This window comes from Staurois parvus, unplaced genomic scaffold, assembly GCF_062004578.1.
Source record: "Staurois parvus isolate SC_StPar_1 unplaced genomic scaffold, SC_StPar_1.0 ptg000154l, whole genome shotgun sequence".
NCBI classification, from domain to species: domain Eukaryota; kingdom Metazoa; phylum Chordata; class Amphibia; order Anura; family Ranidae; genus Staurois; species Staurois parvus.
Genome location: NW_028317950.1, coordinates 11,161,653 through 11,181,675, shown reverse-complemented (window position 1 = coordinate 11,181,675; position 20,023 = coordinate 11,161,653). Strand labels below are relative to the sequence as shown.

Here is a 20,023-nt window from a genome sequence, read left to right as displayed (position 1 = left end):
GCCAATCTTCATTCAGTATCCTGAAGAGCAAGCGCCAATCGTCGTCCTCTGTGGTTGCCGAGCCCCTGCCTTCCAGATCTTTCCTCGGGCCTCTGCCAATGGAGATGAGGGTTGGCTCAGAGCGAATCGGTGGCCATGCGGCGGTGACTGACAGGGTTGTGGACAAATGAAAGCGCTCGGTGGGCGGGGAGGAGGCGAGTTAGCGCTGGCTTGGCTCATCTGCTCCTCAGTGAAGCGTCTGGAGAAGCAGAGGAGAGCAGTCATGGCTGAGAGCGATTGGGACACTGTCACCGTCCTGAGGAAGAAGGGCCCGACCGCTGCCCAGGCCAAGTCGAAGCAGGTAATGGCTGCCAGGCGAGGAGCGGGCTTCTCTGAGGCCTCCATTGTTGTGTTTTTCTTCAAGGGAGCCAGGCTGGGGCCCAACAGCTGCTGGGAAGACGGAGTGGGAGGACTGGAGAGACTGGCAAGGCATGCTGGGACATCAAGAGGACCTATGGTATTTATATGAAGTTGTGTTCCAGATATCCCTGACCCAGGATCCAGTCCAACTTCTGAGTCCAGCTGTGGCCATGCTTCTTACCTGGGACCTGATGTCCTGCCAGACAATAGCTGTAGAGTCTTCCCTTCCCCTATGACCTCACACATTCTCCACCTATGAGTCAGTCAGGGCTTTCCCTTTTATAAGTCATGGTGTCACCGCTTCCCAAAGCCACCTGCTGTCCCCTGTGGCAGTGTCACCGCTTCCCATTGTCCCCTGTGGCGGTGTCACCACTTCCCAAAGCCAACTGCTGTCCCCCGTGGCAGTGTCACCGCTTCCCGCTGTCCCCCGTGGCAGTGTCACCGCTTCCCGCTGTCCCCCGTGGCAGTGTCACCGCTTCCCGCTGTCCCCCGTGGCAGTGTCACCGCTTCCCGCTGTCCCCCGTGGCAGTGTCACCGCTTCCCGCTGTCCCCCGTGGCAGTGTCACCGCTTCCCGCTGTCCCCCGTGGCAGTGTCACCGCTTCCCGCTGTCCCCCGTGGCAGTGTCACCGCTTCCCGCTGTCCCCCGTGGCAGTGTCACCGCTTCCCGCTGTCCCCCGTGGCAGTGTCACCGCTTCCCATGGCCACCTGCTGTTCCCCATGGCGGTGTCACCGCTTCCCGCTGTCCCCTGTGTTGATGACACCCGCTGTCTCCCGTGGCAGTGTCACCGCTTCCCGCTGTCTCCCGTGGCAGTGTCACCGCTTCCCGCTGTCTCCCGTGGCAGTGTCACCGCTTCCCGCTGTCCCCTGTGGCAGTGTCACCGCTTCCCGCTGTCCCCTGTGGCGGTGTCAGCACTTCCTGTGGTCACCCGCTGTCTCCCATAGCAGTGTCACCGCTTCGCGCTGTCTCCCATGGCAGTGTCAGCACTTCCCATGGTCACCTGCTGTCACCTGTGGCGGTGTCAGCACTTCCCAAAGCCAACTGCTGTTCCCCTTGGCAGTGTCACCACTTCCCACTGTTCCCCATGGTGGTGTCACCACTTCCCGCTGTCCCCTGTGTCGATGTCACCACTTCCTGTGGTCACCTGCTGTCCCCCATGACAGTGTCACCGTTTCCCACTGTCCCCCGTGGCAGTGTCACCGCTTCCCATGGCCACCTGCTGTTCCCCATGGCGGTGTCACCGCTTCCCGCTGTCCCCCGTGGCAGTGTCAGCGCTTCCCATGGTCACCTGCTGTCCCCCGTGGCAGTGTCACCGCTTCCCGCTGTCCCCCGTGGCAGTGTCAGAGCTTCCCATGGTCACCTGCTGTCCCCTTTGGCGGTGTCAGCACTTCCCAAAGCCAACTGCTGTTCCCCGTGGCAGTGTCACCACTTCCTACTGTTCCCCGTGGCGGTGTCACCGCTTTCCATGGTCACCCGCTGTCCCCTGTGGCGGTGTCAGCACTTCCTGTGGTCACCCGCTGTCTCCCATAGCAGTGTCACCACTTCGCGCTGTCTCCCATGGCAGTGTCAGCACTTCCCATGGTCACCTGCTGTCCCCTGTGGCGGTGTCAGCACTTCCCAAAGCCAACTGCTGTTCCCCGTGGCGGTGTCACCACTTCCCACTGTTCCCCATGGCGGTGTCACCACTTCCCGCTGTCCCCTGTGTCGATGTCACCACTTCCTGTGGTCACCTGCTGTCCCCCATGACAGTGTCACCGTTTCCCACTGTCCCCCCGTGGCGGTGTCACCGCTTCCCGTGGTCACCTGCTGTCCCCCCGTGGTGGAGTCACTGCTTCCCGTGGTCACCTGCTGTCCCCCCGTGGTGGTGTCACCGCTTCCCACGGTCCCCTGTGGCAGTATCACCACTTCCCATGACCACTTGATGCCATTTGTAGTGACGATACCGTTTCCCAACATGACTCAGTACCATTAGTGGCGGCATTGCTGCTTCCCATCATCACCTGACGTAATTTGTGGTAGCTACGCAACTTCCCTACCTCACCCAACACCATTAGTTGCGGCTCCACCACTTAACAACTTCACTTGTGATGGCTTCACTGCTTATCAACGTCACCCAATGTTATTAGTGGTGGCATCACCACTTCCTATCATTCATTGATGCCATGCATGGAGGAATAATGGAATCTGGAGTGTAACCAGCACTCATAGGGCCGGAATATTAGAGGAGGTTCATACAATCCCTATATTTCCACACACATCCATTTCTTAAGAAGCTTTCTAACTTTTCAAAGCTTTTTTTCTTTTGGCCATACTTCTCTTCTGAGTCAAAGGCGTGCACTTTTTCTTTCCTGTGACCCAGAGTTTGCTTATAGCAGGCTATCAACTGACTTCACAGATCCGTTTCAGGCTCTGGAAGGATCTGGTCATATTGTCGGGATCCACCTGGCTGCTTTATTTGACAGCCTTCTTTGGCTTAGTATGCGGTTAAGAGCTGCATTTGTCACCTTCTCCAGCCCGGTGCCCCAGTGAGCTCTGGAGCGGCAGAGTAGTGACTGACAGTCATTGCTCTCCACGCTGAGTGGACTGAGAACTGAGTGATCAGTGGTCATGTGATTACTAAGTTCTCAGGCTTAGAGCTGACATGGGACAGCAGCCGCATTACGCCAATGCTGCAGCATAGAGGGGAATATGAAGGTTGTGGGGTTTTTTATTTATTTAGATGGATAGATGTTCAATTTATATTGCCCGATGTCCTGGACATGTAGTTACAGACGTAGGACAAGTATTTTTTTTTTTTTTTACGTTTAGCCCTGCCGTGGGCTTCCACACAGCCCACTACAGTGCCAGCCTACAGTGCCCCCTGCCCGCTATATCTCAAGCTCAGCTTGCCCATCTGTGAGCCCGGGACCGGTTCAGCAGGTGCCGGCACGTATAGGGGAGGGAGGACGGGCACATCTGCTTTCCTCTCCATCTTTTTCTGACCCGGAAGTGATGTCACTTCTGGTTACCCATTGACAGATTTCCCAGCCATCGAGGCTGGGACTGCATGTAATGCAGTGCGGTGTCCAGTGGAGTACAGGGGAGACTTTGTCCCCTATGTGATTGGGGGGGGAATGTGAAGTTAAAAAAAAAAAAAAAAAGTTACACCCAAGCACATAACCTCCCAAACAAATTTGAGGTCCCCCCTCCACATATGTACGCACGTATGAATGTAAACACACACGTCAGGCGCCTATGCGTGAAAACACTGACTGCGATACACATGTATTGCCACGCAAGCCAGAGAAGGAGCAATAATTCTAGCACCAGACCACCTCTGTAACACTATAACCTATAGAGGCTTTTGAAGCATCGTCTATAGAAAATATAGGGTACTAAAGTTTGCCGCCATTTCACTAGCGGACACAAATTTAAGGTTTGGTATATTGGATATCTATTTGCTCGGTGTGATCTCATCTTTTATATTTTACCAAACATTGGGCAATTTATTTCTGGGACACCAATTTAGTCCCTGGGCAAGTAGTCTTTTCAAAAAATTTCCACACCACTGCAGATTTACAGAGGAGGTCAGGTGGTAGAATTACTTCCCATGAGCTGAAATTCTTGGTGATGAATTAGATGTGTGGACCGAATGCTGTTTGCATGTGTGCAGGACCAACGCATGCGTTTGCCTTTAGGGACGGGTTCTTTAAAAAAAAATTTAAATTTTAACACTGTTGCTTTATTTTTTTATTTTTTTTTTTTATTGCTGTCACAAGGAATGTAAACATCCCTTTTGACAGCAATAGGCAGTGGCAGGTGCTCTTTATCGAGAGATCTGAGGTCAGTAAGACCCCAGATCCTTCCTCTGCCTTTTAACCTCCTCGGCGGTATGATTCTTTCCGATTTTTTTTTTTTTTTTTTTTTTTTTTTGTGCTGAAAGCGGTACCATTTTTTTGCATGGAAATATGTAGTTTTTTATTGTAGGCTGTAATTTTTAGGAATAACTCACTGAAATCTGTCCGAACAAGAGTCTAGTAAACATTCCGGATATGATAAAACTTGAAACACGAAATCATAAATTATAATTTAATAAATAATCATAAAAAATAATATAATAATTTAATTCAATAATATAATCAAACCAAAAACACTGAAATTTGAAATACAGAGGCAAATTCGCACATCGCTGAGAAAAATCGCAAAATCGTTTTCAGTGTCTGATGGCGAATTTCCCCACGAATCATCACTCAATTCTGCAAGCGGTTCTGATTTACTATCGCTGTTCTAAAACCGCTTTTGACGTAAAGGGACGCTTTTTGGACGCCATGGACTTTTCTAAGTTTCCAGGCAGAAAGAACAGTCAAAATGCAGGCAGGGCACAGGACAAAGCAGTAGGGACAAAATATATGTGAAATGCATTGAAACAGCAAAAATGACATTTTTTAAAAATTTCAAATTTCCCGCCGGTTCCGGCGCCCGTACGTCCCGACGTCACAGAGACCGGAAGCCGGATACCGGCATCGCCCGGAGGAGATGGCCGGGGACGCTGCAGGGGACACATCGCGGGAGCGAAGGACAAGGTAAGTGCTGCAGGGACTCCCTGAGCAACGCCGCATGGTAAGCCCGAGTGTAGCTCGGGGTTACCGCTCTTGGTATTGAAATTTTTCCCCGAGCTACAGTCAGGAAAACCGCTAAGGAGGTTAAAAGCATTTGATCACACAAGATTAGTGTGATCAAATACTTTCCATTTTTAAAAATGGCACAATTTACATACGGAAAAACTGGAAGTGATGTATGCTCATTGCTTCCTGTGTCAGAGTGGAAGCACCAAATGGTCTATCGGGTGTCCTGGTGCAACACAACAGCCCGTGAAAAGGGTGGGGGGGTCTTCTCCCCTTGCTTGTAAAAGCAATCCAGTGGCTAGGGGCAATCAAAGGGTTAACTGTTCTGTTTCACAGTAAGCTCTGTGTGTGCTTCACTGTAATGCACAGCCATCCAAAGCAGTGTGCATGAGCTGACGGGGAGGAGAACTGTATTGTTTACATACAGTTCTCCCCGTCTGAGATCCTCGGCAATCACCGGGTGACGGCTGCAAATGGTGGCGCGGGTAGGGTGTGCTTGCCCCCTACCTGGAAATGCAAAATCACGTATATATCCGTGATTTTGCACGCCCGTGCCGCCCTGTAGCCGTATATCTGTTATAGGGCAGTCGGGAAGTGGTTAAATACCGCATGCGTGGACCACTACTTAGTTACAACATGCATTTAATTATTTTCTTCTGTGAATTGAATGCGGTATTTACTGTACATTTGTGGTAAATACTGCAGAACGGCATAGTAAATTGACAGTTTCAGGATCGCATGCAATATTTATGGAAAATGTGTCCTGACACCTAAATGCAATGTGTGATCTGCGTTCGTGAATGGTGCCCAATGTCCTCACCATAGGGTGCGCATGGTCGACCAAAGTTTGTACATAGACGCTGGCAGTGGCTCTACCTTTTCAAGGTGATGATGGAGCTTGCAGAATACCAAGATATGGCTACACAAACCATGATTGCACTACAAACATGTCTTACCGTTGGCACAAGTCAGTCCTGGTCATTGTGAAGCTCGATTACAGTCTTCCATTGACTGACAGCCCACGATTTCTGGGTGTTGCGCCATTCTCTCTTCCTCTGAGCATTAATATCGGCCACTAGTGGTTTGGCAATTGCAGCTCACCCATGAATATTTTGCTTATGGAGTTCCCTCTGCACAGTTTTTGTGGACTCGAGCTTTGAAGACTGAGATTGAGCTCTGTTGTCCCCTTTGCAGCACTTGTTTTCTTATTCTGGGTCACAATCCTGCTCAGTGTCCTTTATCTCTTTCATTCAGTTGACCATGTTTATCAGATGAGGTGTTCCTGGAAACTGTATATGCCGTCATAACCTCATAGAGGCACCAGCTAAGCTGGAACCAACAATATGCCCTCTTTGAAGTTCCGTAAGCTCTGACATGACTCCGTAATACTAGCAGTGCATGCAGTGAATGACGAAAGTGGGGCTTCCCATCTGTTAGCTAGGTGTCTCATCACACAGTGGAAGCAAAAGAATGTTACATCACTTCCACTTTTTCCATTCAAAACATGTCGTCCCTTTCACATCTGCAGATCATGTAGTGTTTCCATATTTTTGTCAACCCCTGTGTATATATATCCCCTCCCTTTTTATTGAGCTGTGCAGGTAGTTGTTGGTGAACGGTGTTCTTGAGGGACTATGGGTTGCCTATGCCTGATCTTCCGGACCAGGTTAACTGGATGGGTCATGGGGCAATGTTCCTGTCCCTGAGGAGCTGGCTGTTCAATATATTCTTTCATTGGCAACTGTGGAATATATAAGGAAACCTTTCACACAATTGTCAAATGTAAGCTGTATTATGGACTATGTAAAGCCATTCTTTAATTTTTCAAAGTGTGGCCATGGCAGCACTGGACTGGTGAATGGTCTGGTATCAAAATGAGTTGATTTGGGCAACGTTGTCCTTCAGGGAGTCTCTGTTGGTGAGACATGGCCCTTGGCGTTCTCATAGTCTGATTTCATATATTTTTATAGCTACAAAACAAACAATAGCATGTGCATGGAGATTGCCATTTCTCAGTTTTGAGGAAGTTAAGTCGAGGCTTCAAGGCATCTCTTTTATTAACCGCTTTCCTGCTGCCCTATAGCAGAAATACCGCTACAGAGCGGCAGGGTTGCGCAAAAGTGTGTGTGTGTGTGTGTGATCTTGCATTTCCAGGTTGGGGGCACATGCCCTACCTGTGCCGCCATTGGTGGCTTCAGCTGTTGATCTCCGGGTCCCAGCCAGTGATTCTCCGCCGGCACCCTGCAATCTGAGTATCACTGAAGGGGGAGAGACCTGTATGTAAACAATACAGATCTCTCCTCTGTCAGCTCCTGCACATTTCTTTGCATAACCGAGCAATACAAAGCAATGTGCTGACACAGTGAGCACACAGTTAACCCTTTGCCCCAGTTGTTAACCCCTTCCTGCCCAGTGCCATTAGTAAGGTGGCAGTGCTTTTTAGTGCATCAAGTTCAAGCTGCTAACCCTGACCTACAAGGCCATTCACAATGCCGCCCCGAACTACATAACTGACCTGATACACAGATACTACCCTACCCGTGCCCTCCGCTCCTCTGGAACTCCCTACCCCAATCCATCAGAATGTCACCTACCCTCTTCACCTTCAGGCGCACCCTGAAAACCCTCCTCTCCAGGGAAGCCTACCCCAACCTCACCTAACAACCGACCTCACCTAACAACTAACCTTCTCCACTCCACCCACCACTCCATCCCCCACAGCCATCTCCTCCTGTGCCACCTTCCCCTCCCTCCTAGATTGTAAGCTCGAAAGAGCAGGGTCCTCGAACCCCTCGTGTATTGTATTGTTACTGTCTTGTCTCATGTTATGTCCCCCTTGCTACTGTACAGCGCTGAGCATACCCTTTGGTGCTATATAAATACTGTATAATAATATATACCACCATTTGTAAACGCTGTATCTTTCAAGGAAACCAATTAATTTACACATATTTAGGATTTATTTTTTTTTAGCAAAGACATGTAGCATAATACATTTTGGCCTAAATTTATGACTAAATTTGATTTAAAAAAAAAAAAAAAAGAAATTTACTGGACATGTTTAATAGCAAAAAGTCAAAAATATAATTTTTTTTTTCTCCAAAATTGACTTTTTTTTTTTGTTTGTTTTATAGCGCAAAAAAACGCACAGGCGATCAAATATCACTGAAGGTGCTCCATTTGTGGGGAATAAAGGACAAATTTCATTTGGGTGCAGTGTTGCATGACTGCACAATTGTCAGTTAAAGTAACATAGCACTGTATCGCGATTAATGGCCTGGTCAGGAAGGGGGGTAAATCCTCTGGAGGGCAAGTGGTAATGAGAAATTAACTGCAGTCTTGGAAGATAGACATGATTAATTTCTCTCAATATGTCTGCCATGGCTGGACTTCCACACTGTTGTTTTATGCACCTCGCAACTGATCCAACTTTCACTCCAGCGGTGACCACTAATTTCTCTATCCCCCTACTTTAGGAGACATGTTGGCGTACCCCCTGTGGTATAACGCTCTCTCTCCCCCTTCCCTGACACCAAGTCAATTCCCCCCAGTGTCAGAATTCCTGCCGTAGTCCTGCTAAAAGCCGCTGATCGCCACCATTACTAATAGGGAAAAAAAAATCCCAGTATCTAATCCGCCATTTGCAAACGCTATAACTTTACGTAAATTTACACGAATTGGGATTTTTTTTTTAGCAAAGACTTGTAGCAGAATACATTTTGGCCTAAATTATGAGTAAATTTTATTTTTTTTTTTATTTTTTTTTTTTTTTTACTGGACATATTTATCAGTAAAAATTCCAAAATATTGTTTTTTGTTTGTTTTTTTTTTCAAAATTGTCATTCTTTTTTTGCTTATAGCGCAAAAAAAATGTACAGGTGATCAAATACCACCAAAAGAAAGCTCAATTCCTGGGGGGAAAAAAATGACATAAATTTCATCTGGGTGCAGTGTTGCATGACCGCGCAATTGTCAGTTAAAGTAACGCAGCACCATAACACAAAAAGTGGCCTGAGCAGGAAGGGGGTAAATCCTCAGGAGGGCAAGTGGTTAAATTTTGGTCTAACACCAGCTATACAACTCCTTGTGTTGGGTGTGATGATATCTCTTCTTTAGCCTGGTTTGTTTACCTATGTGACTTGGATACTGATTGTTTGCTGGGAGTGTTCTGCATTATGCTCTTTGCACCATATTACACAATCAGCTTGAAAATTTTCCAACCAGAGACTACTTTTGCTTTAGTTGGTGTTGAGGTCCATGGTTGACTTGTATTGCCACCTAATGCTATGTATAGTTTTATTTTTATATGTATTTTATTTATTTCAGGTACTTATATAGCGCCGTCAATTTTATGCAGTGCTTTACAGATATATTGTACATTCACATCAGTCCCTAACCCTCAAGGAGCGTACAATCTAAAGTCCCGAACTTACATTCATACATAGATGATAAAAATACATATGTTTACACTGACATCCCAGGTAAGTGTTACTGTCCTGGGCACAGTTAGCTCTTTATTGAAAATACTTTGGAGTTGTCTTTTGGTAGAAACCCTTTTGGGCAGGGGCAATACATATGGGCCGCATCTATACTCGCATTGTATAGTTTGACTCTTGCATTTATCAAGAATCACAGTATTCCCCCAGTTTGTGCATTTAAAGCTGTGAATCCAGCTTGCTCTGGAAAGGGTATATGTTGCCATGTCAGGTATGGACTACACAAAGTTATGGACGGAGTGTCTTTTGATATAAATGGGACGAAATGGAGAACATCCTGTGACCTGTCATTGTCTGAATACAGCTCTGGATTGTAGATTCCATGTGAAGGTACAGGGATGTTGGAAAATTCACTGCCTTATGGGTAAAAGCCATACTTACACAAATCTTCCTACATATTTGACAATCTTGGACTGGAATACTGAACTTTTTCTCTTCTCTTTCATCATGGATGCGGCTTGGCACCATTATCTGTTGTGATGCTGCAGGTATAATGGAACTGAGCTTACAATAGAAATTGTTGATCTACAGTAGATTTTTTTTTGGTGAGTGAAACTTTGTATATGATCACTTCTGACAAAAAGCTTCCACTTGCTCTTGGCATTTTTTTTTTTTTTTTTTCTTTTCAAACTAGCACTGCCTGCTGCACATATTCACTTTCATAATCCATAAGAGGGCAAGGTGTGGTGTCTAGTGCTAGCCAAAAAATCGTTTTGAACTTGCTTTCGAATAACACTCAGTCCTGAAGGCAAATAATCGTGCCATCATGTAATTACTAAATTGGACTACTAGGGGATGCCAGGCCCTCAGGTCACCCTCATGAAGTCTGTTTGATTGTTTGGTCAGAGACATTCACACCAGTGGCCTGCTGGAGGTCATTTTGTAGGGATCTGGCAGTGCTCATCCTGTTCTTCCTTGCACAATGGAGCTGATACCGGTCCTGCTGATGGGTTAAGAACCTTCTACGGCCTTGTCCAGCTCTCCTAGAGCCTGTCTCTTGGAATCTCCTCCGTGATCTTGAGACTGTGCTGCAAAGCTTCTGGCAATGGCACGTATTGATGTGCCATCCATCCTGGAGGAGTTGGACTGCCTGTGCAACCTCTGTAGGGTCCAGGTATCGCCTCATACTACCAGTAGTGACACTGACCCTAGCCAAATGCAAAACTAGTGAAAAACAGTCAGAAAAGATGAGTAGGGAAAAAGATGTCAGTGGCCTCCACCTGTAAAACCATTCCTGTTTTGGGGGTTGCCTCATTGTTACCCATCTAGTGCACCTGTTGTTAGTTTCAGCTGCTTTGGTGTTAATGCCATTAACTACCCCCTCTGCTACTTAACTGACCAGATCAATACCCAGCAGTTTAATTTTCTTGATGCTGTACTCCTGATTAAAAAGTGTTCCTTTAATTGTTTTGAGCAGTGTAGATATGAAATCTATCGCAGTCACCAGCCACTTTATTAGGTACACCTGTTCAATTGCTGGGTAACACAAATTGCTAATCAGCCAATCAAATGGCAGCAACTCAATGCATTTAAACATCTGTACGTGGTGAAGACGACTTGCTAAAGTTCAAACTGAGCATCAGAATGGGGAAGAAAGGGGATTTAAGTGACTTTGAATGTGGCATAGTTGTTGCTGCCAGATGGGGTGGTCTTAGTACTCCAAAAACTGCTGATCTACTGGGATTTTCATGCACAACCATCTCTATGGTTTACAGAGAATAGTCAGAAAAAGAGAAAATACCCAGTGAGTGGCAGTTATGTGAATAAGAATGCCTTAGTGATGTCTGGTCAGAGGAGAAATGGGCAGACTGGTTCGAGATGATAGAAAGGCAACATTACCTCCATATAACTAAAAAAAGAGGTTTTGTGTTTTTTTTTTTTTTGTTGTTGTTGTTTTTTTTCTCCCAAGCATATGGTAATGTTTACTAAGAACAGTCAAAACAAGTGACAATCACTTTGTGGATATTCTGTACTTTCCATGTGGGAGGGACCAGAAAGGGGGTTGTCTAGCCAGTGATGAGAAAATGCCTGCCTGCCTTTCTTTCTGCCAACTTGGTTTTGTTGTAAGCTAAAGCTACAGTTTCTCTAGATTTAGGAGGAGCTCTGAGCTCCCTTAAGCCAGCTAAACTAATGATACTGCATGAAAATTATGCGTTTCTTTTTTTCATAAGTGTTATTGGTTAGCTTGATTGGGTCTCGTAGTGCCTATCTTTGGGGAATATTTAAAGATGTGCATTGCATTTTTGGCAATTTTTTTTTTTTTTCTATTATAGCCTGCTCCCTATTTGTAGCTAAAGGTTGGTAAACCTCCTGATTTTTAAAGCGATATTAAACCCAAAAACAAAGCCTGATGTTGCAGCTCATCAACCCTTTTTAGGCTCAGTTCACACTAGTGTGACTTGGGCTGCGACTTGTCATTCGACCAATTTCAAAGGCACCCTTTCCAATCCATGCTACTTATTCGCGGCAACGTTAAAAAGGTTCCTGCAATACTTTGATGTGACTTGAGTGCCAGAGTGTGTAAGGTTGCTTTGGAAATCGCAACTTTGAAGTTGCACTAGTGTGAACCAAGCCTAAGCTTACCTACAAAAGATGCAAACGAGGGAGTCACAATTCATATCTCCTGATGCCCAGCACCTTAGTTCCAAGAGCTGGACAGGTATTGTTTTGTGTGTGGGTTTATATTATATTATATTTTTTTTACATTTAGGCCCGTTTCACACTGGGTGGACCTGCTTGCTCAGCAGGGGATCTCTCTGCTGATCCTCCGCTGAGCAAGCGGATGACAGGGCTGTCTCCACTCTGCTGCTGCAGAGCAGCCACACACAGCCCACTGTGCTCTATGGGCAGTTGGATGGAAACGGATGGGGATCCATTCCCCTTATGTCCATTGGATCAGATGGGATGGCAGACCGTCTTTTTAGTGGATCGGCTTGGATTTTCGGCAGGTGTAAATGGACACATATCCATTTACGCCCGCCGCTCCATAGAGGGAAATGGACATTCTGATCCTGTCTGCCTGAAAAATGGGCAGGTGGACCTGATCAGAACATCCATGTGAAAGGGGCCTGACTTGTCAGATGGAAGCACTCAGGCGGCTGCCGTCCAAATGCTTCCACACTATCCAGTAAAGTGCGATCTGCATTAGATACAGTGGAGTACAGAGGAGACATGCAGGGTATTTTATACCAGAGATGTCTCATTAAAGAGAACCTGTCACCAGAAAATAATCACATCACATTTCAGCACACCATTGCAACACAGCAGTGTGAATTAACACCACGGGGAAGATTGCCTTCTCTTTGTGTTGTCCAGTGCACAACAAATAGTGTGGATGGGCTGTAAACCAACAGTACAGAAATGTTAGATTCCTTATCTGTGTACTTGTTTGGGTTATTGAAGCCAATGCAGCATAACGCCCATGAAAATCGCATTTTCACAAGTCCGCAGTAGCAGCTGGCACATTTGTTAATCATGACAGGTGTGTCTCAAACTGCTTTCTGCATGTTCCCTTACATTCATAAGTCATCCATGGCACTGGAATCTGTGTGCTTGCACATACCTTTAGTTACCTTCTTTACTACTACAGATAGCTGGCCTAACCCCTCTCCCACTTTCCTATTGCTAGGTGGCCACTGGAAAGCAGTAAGATGACTCTAACAAGGTGAGAAATGTTAGCATGCCCCAGTGTTCAGGACTTGTGGGATACTGGAGAGGACTCTTAAATGTTCATGCTGTAATGTGGGCAGTGTGAATGTTACTAAACACACTTACATGAGGGAAATCGCTGGTAGTTGGCAGAACTAGTGCCCCATTGGAAGATTTCCCCTCCTTCTTCCTCTTCTTCTTTTTTTTTTTTTCTATATTCTGATGATCACCCAAAATTTTGGATTTTCTTTGAGTCTCTGTGATAACGGTCATCAGAACAAAAAGAGCGGATGAATCTCCCTAAGAGGGGCATGAATATTAAAACCTGCCAGGTGTCCTAATCTCTCTCCATTGTAAAACTAGAACCACTTTAGAGTATACATAAAAAGGACACGGGCCAAAAGAGATCGAGATATACACTATATTGCCAAAAGTATTGGTCGGCCTGCCTTTACACATACATGAACTTTAATGACCTCCCAGTCTTAGTCCGTAGGGTTCCATATTGAGTTGGCCCGCCCTTTGCAGTTATAACAGCTTCAACTCTTCTGGAAAGGCTGTCCACAAGGTTTATTAGTGTGTCTATGGGAATGTTACCTTCATTGGAATTATGGAGTCAAGCCCTGAAAAGCAACCCCTCTCAATAATCCCCCCTCCACTAAACTTTACACTTGGCATAAAGCAGTCAGGCAATTACTGTTCTCCTGGCAATGCCAAACTCAGACACATCCATCAGATTGCCAGACAGAGGTGTGATTAGTCACTCCAGAGAACATGTCTCGAGTCCAGTGGTGGCGTGCTTTACACCACTGCATCCGACGCTTTGCATTGCACTTGGTGATGTTATTTTGGAAAGTCCACAGTCAAAAAAAAAAACTTGCCATATCTCTTACTAAATATATTTAGGTTGTAATTTTTTTTAATCACAATTTTTGGGAAAATAAATGAAATTACTTTTTTTTTTTTTTATACATAGCGATCACATTATTCCTGGGTCGTTCAAATCGGCCTGGTACCGGGAGCCGCAATCTGCTGTGTCCAATGCAAACAGCAGTCACGGGGCCACGCAGTCTACTCCTGAACCTGTACAGGCTGGATGACAGCATGTAAATCATTTAGCCTGCATGTGCTGTCCGCCCACGATGAATGTACTGTGGGCGGTTGTCAAGTGGTTAATGCCAAACCAAGTTTCTTCTATAGTCCTTGTAAACTCTTTGTTACTTTTGGGTGTTTTTCCAGGTTCACCATAGCGTCATTTTTTTCCCTCAAACTGTCTGCCTCATGACCAACTCCAACCTGTAGAAGCTCTGTATAATACAAATCAAACTACTGTCTTTAAATCGAGGTGCCCTTTAATCCAAGACACTTACTCAGATAGTTTTATCAATCTAAAACTAAATCTGTAAGATCTGGGCATTCAGCATTTGTGCCACAATTTTTGGTTTGTGCAAATCAAAATAAAGTGATCTATATAGTATAAAACTTTCATTTGGATAGATCAGTGGCCTTCAAACTGCTGCCCAGGGGCCAGATGCAGCCCTTTTGTTTGCTTTACCTGGTCCCTAGGCCATTATTTCCCTCTGTCAGCAACCGTGGGCATAGTCACTGACCGGACACTCTTCCTCCCTCTAATACGCCCATGTCCTCCTCTTCTCGAGTCCCCTGCCAGCACTCCTGGCTCCTCCCACCTGTCCTGGTGCCCCATAGCAAACAGCTTGCTGTTGGAGGCACCTGGGCACCGCGCTCCTGAGCCATGGCTTTGCCTGTCTATTCACACACAGAGCTGTGGCCTGGCCCCACGCCGAACCTTTCCTGATTGGCTCACTGACTGTAATGGCTCCCGCTGCTTCGTCAGCCAAGGCGGGCCAATGGCTCCCACTTCTGCCTCATGCAGTCACTAGTAAGAGTCCCGGAGAACCAAGACTCTCATGGACATCGCTGGATCGTGATGCGGCTCAGGTAAGTATTGGGGGGGGGGGGCTGTAGGGGAGCTACACACAAGTTGTGGTTTTTTTGTTTTGTTTTGTTTTTTTTTTTTCCTTCATTTTATAGAATGCATGAAGGTAAAAAACCTTGAGCCTTTAGAACCACTTTAACTGCTTCCTGATTTTGCATTGCTGGGTAGGGGGGCGTGCGCCCTACCCGCAACACCAGTTCGCCTCCCTGTCAGCTCATACACACTGCTTTGAATGGCTGTGCACAGTCATGCAAATCGGTGTGCTTCCAGTGAAGCACATGGACACAGCCCCATAGTAAAACACACCCAGCACACAGTTGTCCCTTTTGATTGCCCCACATGTTAACCCCTTCCTGCCCAGTGCCATTAGTACAGTGTCGGTGCATTTTTGCATTTTATTAGCACTGATCACTGTATTGGTGTCACTGGGGATGTCAGTGACACCAAGTCAGTTCCCCCCAGTGTCAGAATGCCCGCCGCAGACCCACTATAAGTCGCTGATCGCATCTATTACTAGTAAAAATAAGAGGAAAAAAAATCCCCTATACCGCCATTTGTAAATGCTATGACTTTCACATAAACCTATTAATTTACATGTATTGGGATTTTTTTTTTCTTAGCAAAGACATGTAGCAGAATACATTTTGGCCTAAATTAGATTTTTTTACTTAGTGCAAAAAATAAAAACCGCACAGGCGATCAAATACCACCAAAAGTTCATTTTGTGGGAATAAAACGACGTAAATTCGGTGCAGCATTGCATGACTGTGCAATTGTCAATTAAAGTAATGTGAAAAATGACCTGGTCAGGAAGGGGGGTAAATCCTGTGGAGGGCAAGTGCTTTAACTACTGTTAAACTCTGTTACAACTGACCCTGGACAGTTCAAACCTTGCTCAGTTATTTACCTAAAAAAATCTCTATAACCTGGTGATCTCTTCCATGTTGTTGACGTGGGTTGCCTAGCTCGAAGTTAAGCCTGGGTTCACACTGATGTGGTGCAGAATTCGCAGCGGTTTCTGTGCAATATCCGCATCGCAATCGCACCCCGTTCATTGCGAACCGACCAAAATCGGTCCACAAAACACGGTGCGATGTGCAGAATCGGATCTCATAGGTGTGAATACCCATGAGATCCTATTCTAGTGCGGACCAAAAAAAAGGTCCTGCACCTTTCTGGTGTGGATGAGGTGCGATATGAGCCATACAAAATATATGGATTGAATCGCACCACACAGAATTCACGTGTGATTAGCACAGACGTGCGGTTCCTGTGCGAATGACATGCGATATGCACCACACAAGTGTGAACCCAGGCTAAAGGAAGTTTATGGTCCCCATATACTTTCATTTTGTAACATCAGTATTGTAATAACAATACAAATCGTTATAATCTTACTTGAACATTTCCTTTTTCCTTATTTATTTTTTGAGTTCTTCCTGTCTGCTGGACATCCCTTTCCACAACTTCCCTGAAAACTGATTCCTGAAACTCCTCCGCTCAGCACCTCTAGATCAGAAGGCAGGCTCTGTAACCTATGTGACACAGCAGTGCTACTCACGGGGTATAGTGGATAGGTGTCACAGGGTATAGTGGATAGGTGTCACAGGGTATAGTGGATAGGTGTCACAGAATTCAAGGAAGTAAATGTGGGGGGGGAACCTTCACAATGTAAGTTGATAGACTTCAAGTTTGTGCAGAATATTAGGAGTAGGCTAGAAGCAAGTGAAATTCAATGTGAAAATGAATATTTTATATTTTGACTATATATACTTTTTACATGCTGAGGTTTTTTGCTGTTCCAGTGACTGAAATTGTGACCTTTTTATCATTTGTGAAACCTTACTGTGAATTCTAGGCTCTTTATGGTCTGTACTGCTTTCTATAAGAACAATCAGAAATCAGTCTTTTATCTCCGATGGCTATATCTTCAACAGGCATGGTCTAAAATGTATAGTGTGACAATTCTGGATTGTTTGGAGGATGTATGCTTGCTGGTGTAGTGTTCTTCCTTTTATGTATGCCATTTGTTTGGCTATCATTGAAGTACAAAGGTTTAAGTTTTGGAGCTAGCAGCAAATTGCATGTAAAATGACTTTGGTAATCAGTGTTTTTTTTTCCCAGTGGCAGAAATTCAAGTGGCTAAATGTGCTAAGGGAAGACTTGCTCCAAAAGACTTGCAGCTGTTGGGGGCTGTACATGGTATACTTATGCACAGTAGGGTTTTTTTTTTTGTTCGTGGTTGTAAACCCTTAAACATATCCACTGAAAGCAGAACTCTCAGCAAATCTTTTTTTTCACCATGCAGTGGGGCTGGGCCCCCACTGCATTGGTCAACTGTACGGTTTTTGTTTTTTCTAGGGGTGAGCAGAAAGCTCATACTTGTCTGACCTGCTGATCCTCTGGAAAACCATGGTGTAGCGGTGGACCGTTCCTGTCTACAGATCATGCATTGAGCGTGCAAATATCAGGAACCGTCCATTTACAAGTTTGCTGGACCATGGTGCTGCAGGAACTGAATGGACCAGTCTTGTATGGGGAGGATCAGTGGGTTAGGTAAGTATATCTCTGCTGTCCTTTACCATAGAACAAAATGAGCAGTTAACCTGTGTAGTGTGGGCACACGCTCGCTGTACGGGCAAAAAAAAAAGTTTGCCCTTGAAGTGACTAGTCTCAGGTGATACAAAGATAAAAAAACAAATCCTCCTACATAAGCTGTAATGGTTTATCTGAATCCCTCTGTCCTCCACAGCCTTCTAAATTACACAGATCAAAGGTTATTTCTCAGGTCCAGCAGGCAGTGGCAGGGATCCTATGTTGCATAGAGCACAGAGCTGAGTGCAATCTGAGGCTGTAGTGGAGGGAAAGGACAAATCCCCGCCAACAGTCTCATAGGGAAATATGCACAGCTGAGGCTGTCACCTGCCTTCTATGTGATGGAAGGGGGGGGAGGTAGGCTGTCTTCCTGGACTCTGTGATGTTGGCATAACCTATCAGAGGTGACTTATGCACATGGGAAAACATACTAGGTGCTCCGGATTGCGGCACATACACACTTTGCAAGGATATACTTTATTTTTTTCCCTTTTTTTAGAGGTTTACAGCTACTTTTTGAAGGTGCGCTATATATATATATATAATTTTATTTTTTGTGACATTAAAGTCCTAGGCATGCTGTGTACATTTCATGGTACAAAGCCTCCAAAAATCTATTTTTATTTCCGGGTTGTAACTCAACAAAACAGGGAAAAACACCTAAGAGGTGAATACTTTTTTTTACGCATATTAGTAGATGTTTTGTGAAACTTATATCTGTGACTCTTGTCTTGCAGGCAATAATTGCAGCTCAGAGAAGAGGGGAAGAGGTGGAGACTTCCAAAAAATGTAAGTTCTGAATCATCAGGCAAAAAATGAGTGCAGTGGACTAAAGCTATGTACTGAAAAATAAAATCTAATACCGTACTTTAGATTCTTTATAAAATAGACATGCCCTGGGGCAGTTTTATAGAACGTTTGTTTAGCTCATTACATGAAAGTAAGGTTAATATAACTTGAATTACAAAATCTTCAGGTTTTTTTTTTTTTTTTACTCAAATTAGTTGATGCAAAAATGAATACACCTCACAACAAAAACTACTAAATCTTGTATTTTGTATGACCTCCATGATTTGTAAGGACAGCACCAAGTATTCTAGGCATGGAATATACAAGTTGGTGACATATTGCAACATCTGTCTGTTTCCATTCTTCAAGAACGACCTCTTTTAAAGCCTGTATGCTGGATGGAGAGTGCTACTCAACTTATCTCTTCAAAATTCCCCATAGGTATTCGATTGGGTTCAGATGAGGAGACAATTTTTGTCTACTGAATTACTTTAGCCCTGTTCTTCATAAATGCAACCGTGACCTTAGATGTGTGCTTTTGGATCATTGTCATGGTGGAAAGGTGCACAACCGCCAAGGGCATGGAGTGGTCATATCTTCTCTTTCAATATAGAGCAGTACATCTGTGAATTCATGATACTGTAGGCACCATGCATTTTTCTTTGTTCTCATCTTTGTACTCTGGAGTGATGAGACAAAGATAAAGGTTTTTGGAACTGATGGGTTCAAAACTGTATGGTGTCGCAGAGGCCCAGTAATCTTCTTTTTCAGCATGGACTCTGTAAAATTCTAGGCGGGCTTTTTTGTGCATGGGCTTTAGGAGAGGCTTTCTTCATGGATGACACCCATGCATGCCATTCCCCTGCGGTGTGCACTGTATTGTGTCATGGGAAACCATCACCCCAGTTTGTAACAGTAGTGGTGTGAACCTCCTGCGCTCCCAAGTGTTTAAACTAAATAAAAAATATATATAAATCCCAGGGGAAGCTGCTAACATTAAATCATATACCAGTGATTGTGATAAATAAATACAATAAAGAATGTAGCGCTACTCCCAAAAAAATATATCCACACGTAAATAATAAAAAAATGTAAAATCACAAAATTTCATAAAAATAAAAAATATATATATAAATGTGACAGTGATATCAATTAATAATAATTAGTGCCCATGAATCATTGAATCCACACAATAAAATAAATAACTCAAAACGTGAAAAAACGTTTCCATATATATGTGTATATATAACACACACATATATATATATATATATATATATATATATATATATATATATATATATATATATATATATATATATATATATATCACACGTGCCTCTTGTGTAGTGAAAAAAACATTAAAATGGTACAAACAACAGTGCTCGAAAAGTCCAATAAATGATGCTGGTGACCAAAGAAAAAACAGTGCTTCCAATAACTACTGTTAGTGACCATAAACACAACTCGTGTAGATCTCTGAGTGAATGTGAATCTGACAATCCGACCACCATCTGGATAAGCCTCTCACCTCAT

At 44.7% G+C, this 20,023-nt stretch overlaps 1 protein-coding gene across 1 annotated transcript in view; it reads left to right on the top strand.

Annotated features, from left to right (window-relative positions):
• Positions 1-179: 179 nt before the first annotated feature.
• Positions 180-20,023, top strand: part of EDF1 (endothelial differentiation related factor 1) — a 30,947-nt gene continuing 11,103 nt past the window's right edge. The window contains exons 1-2 of the mRNA XM_089675051.1: positions 180-340; positions 18,436-18,487. Of these exons, the coding sequence (XP_089531177.1) occupies positions 263-340; positions 18,436-18,487 (130 nt within the window). The 5' untranslated portion in view covers positions 180-262. The remainder of the gene's footprint in view (positions 341-18,435; positions 18,488-20,023) is intronic.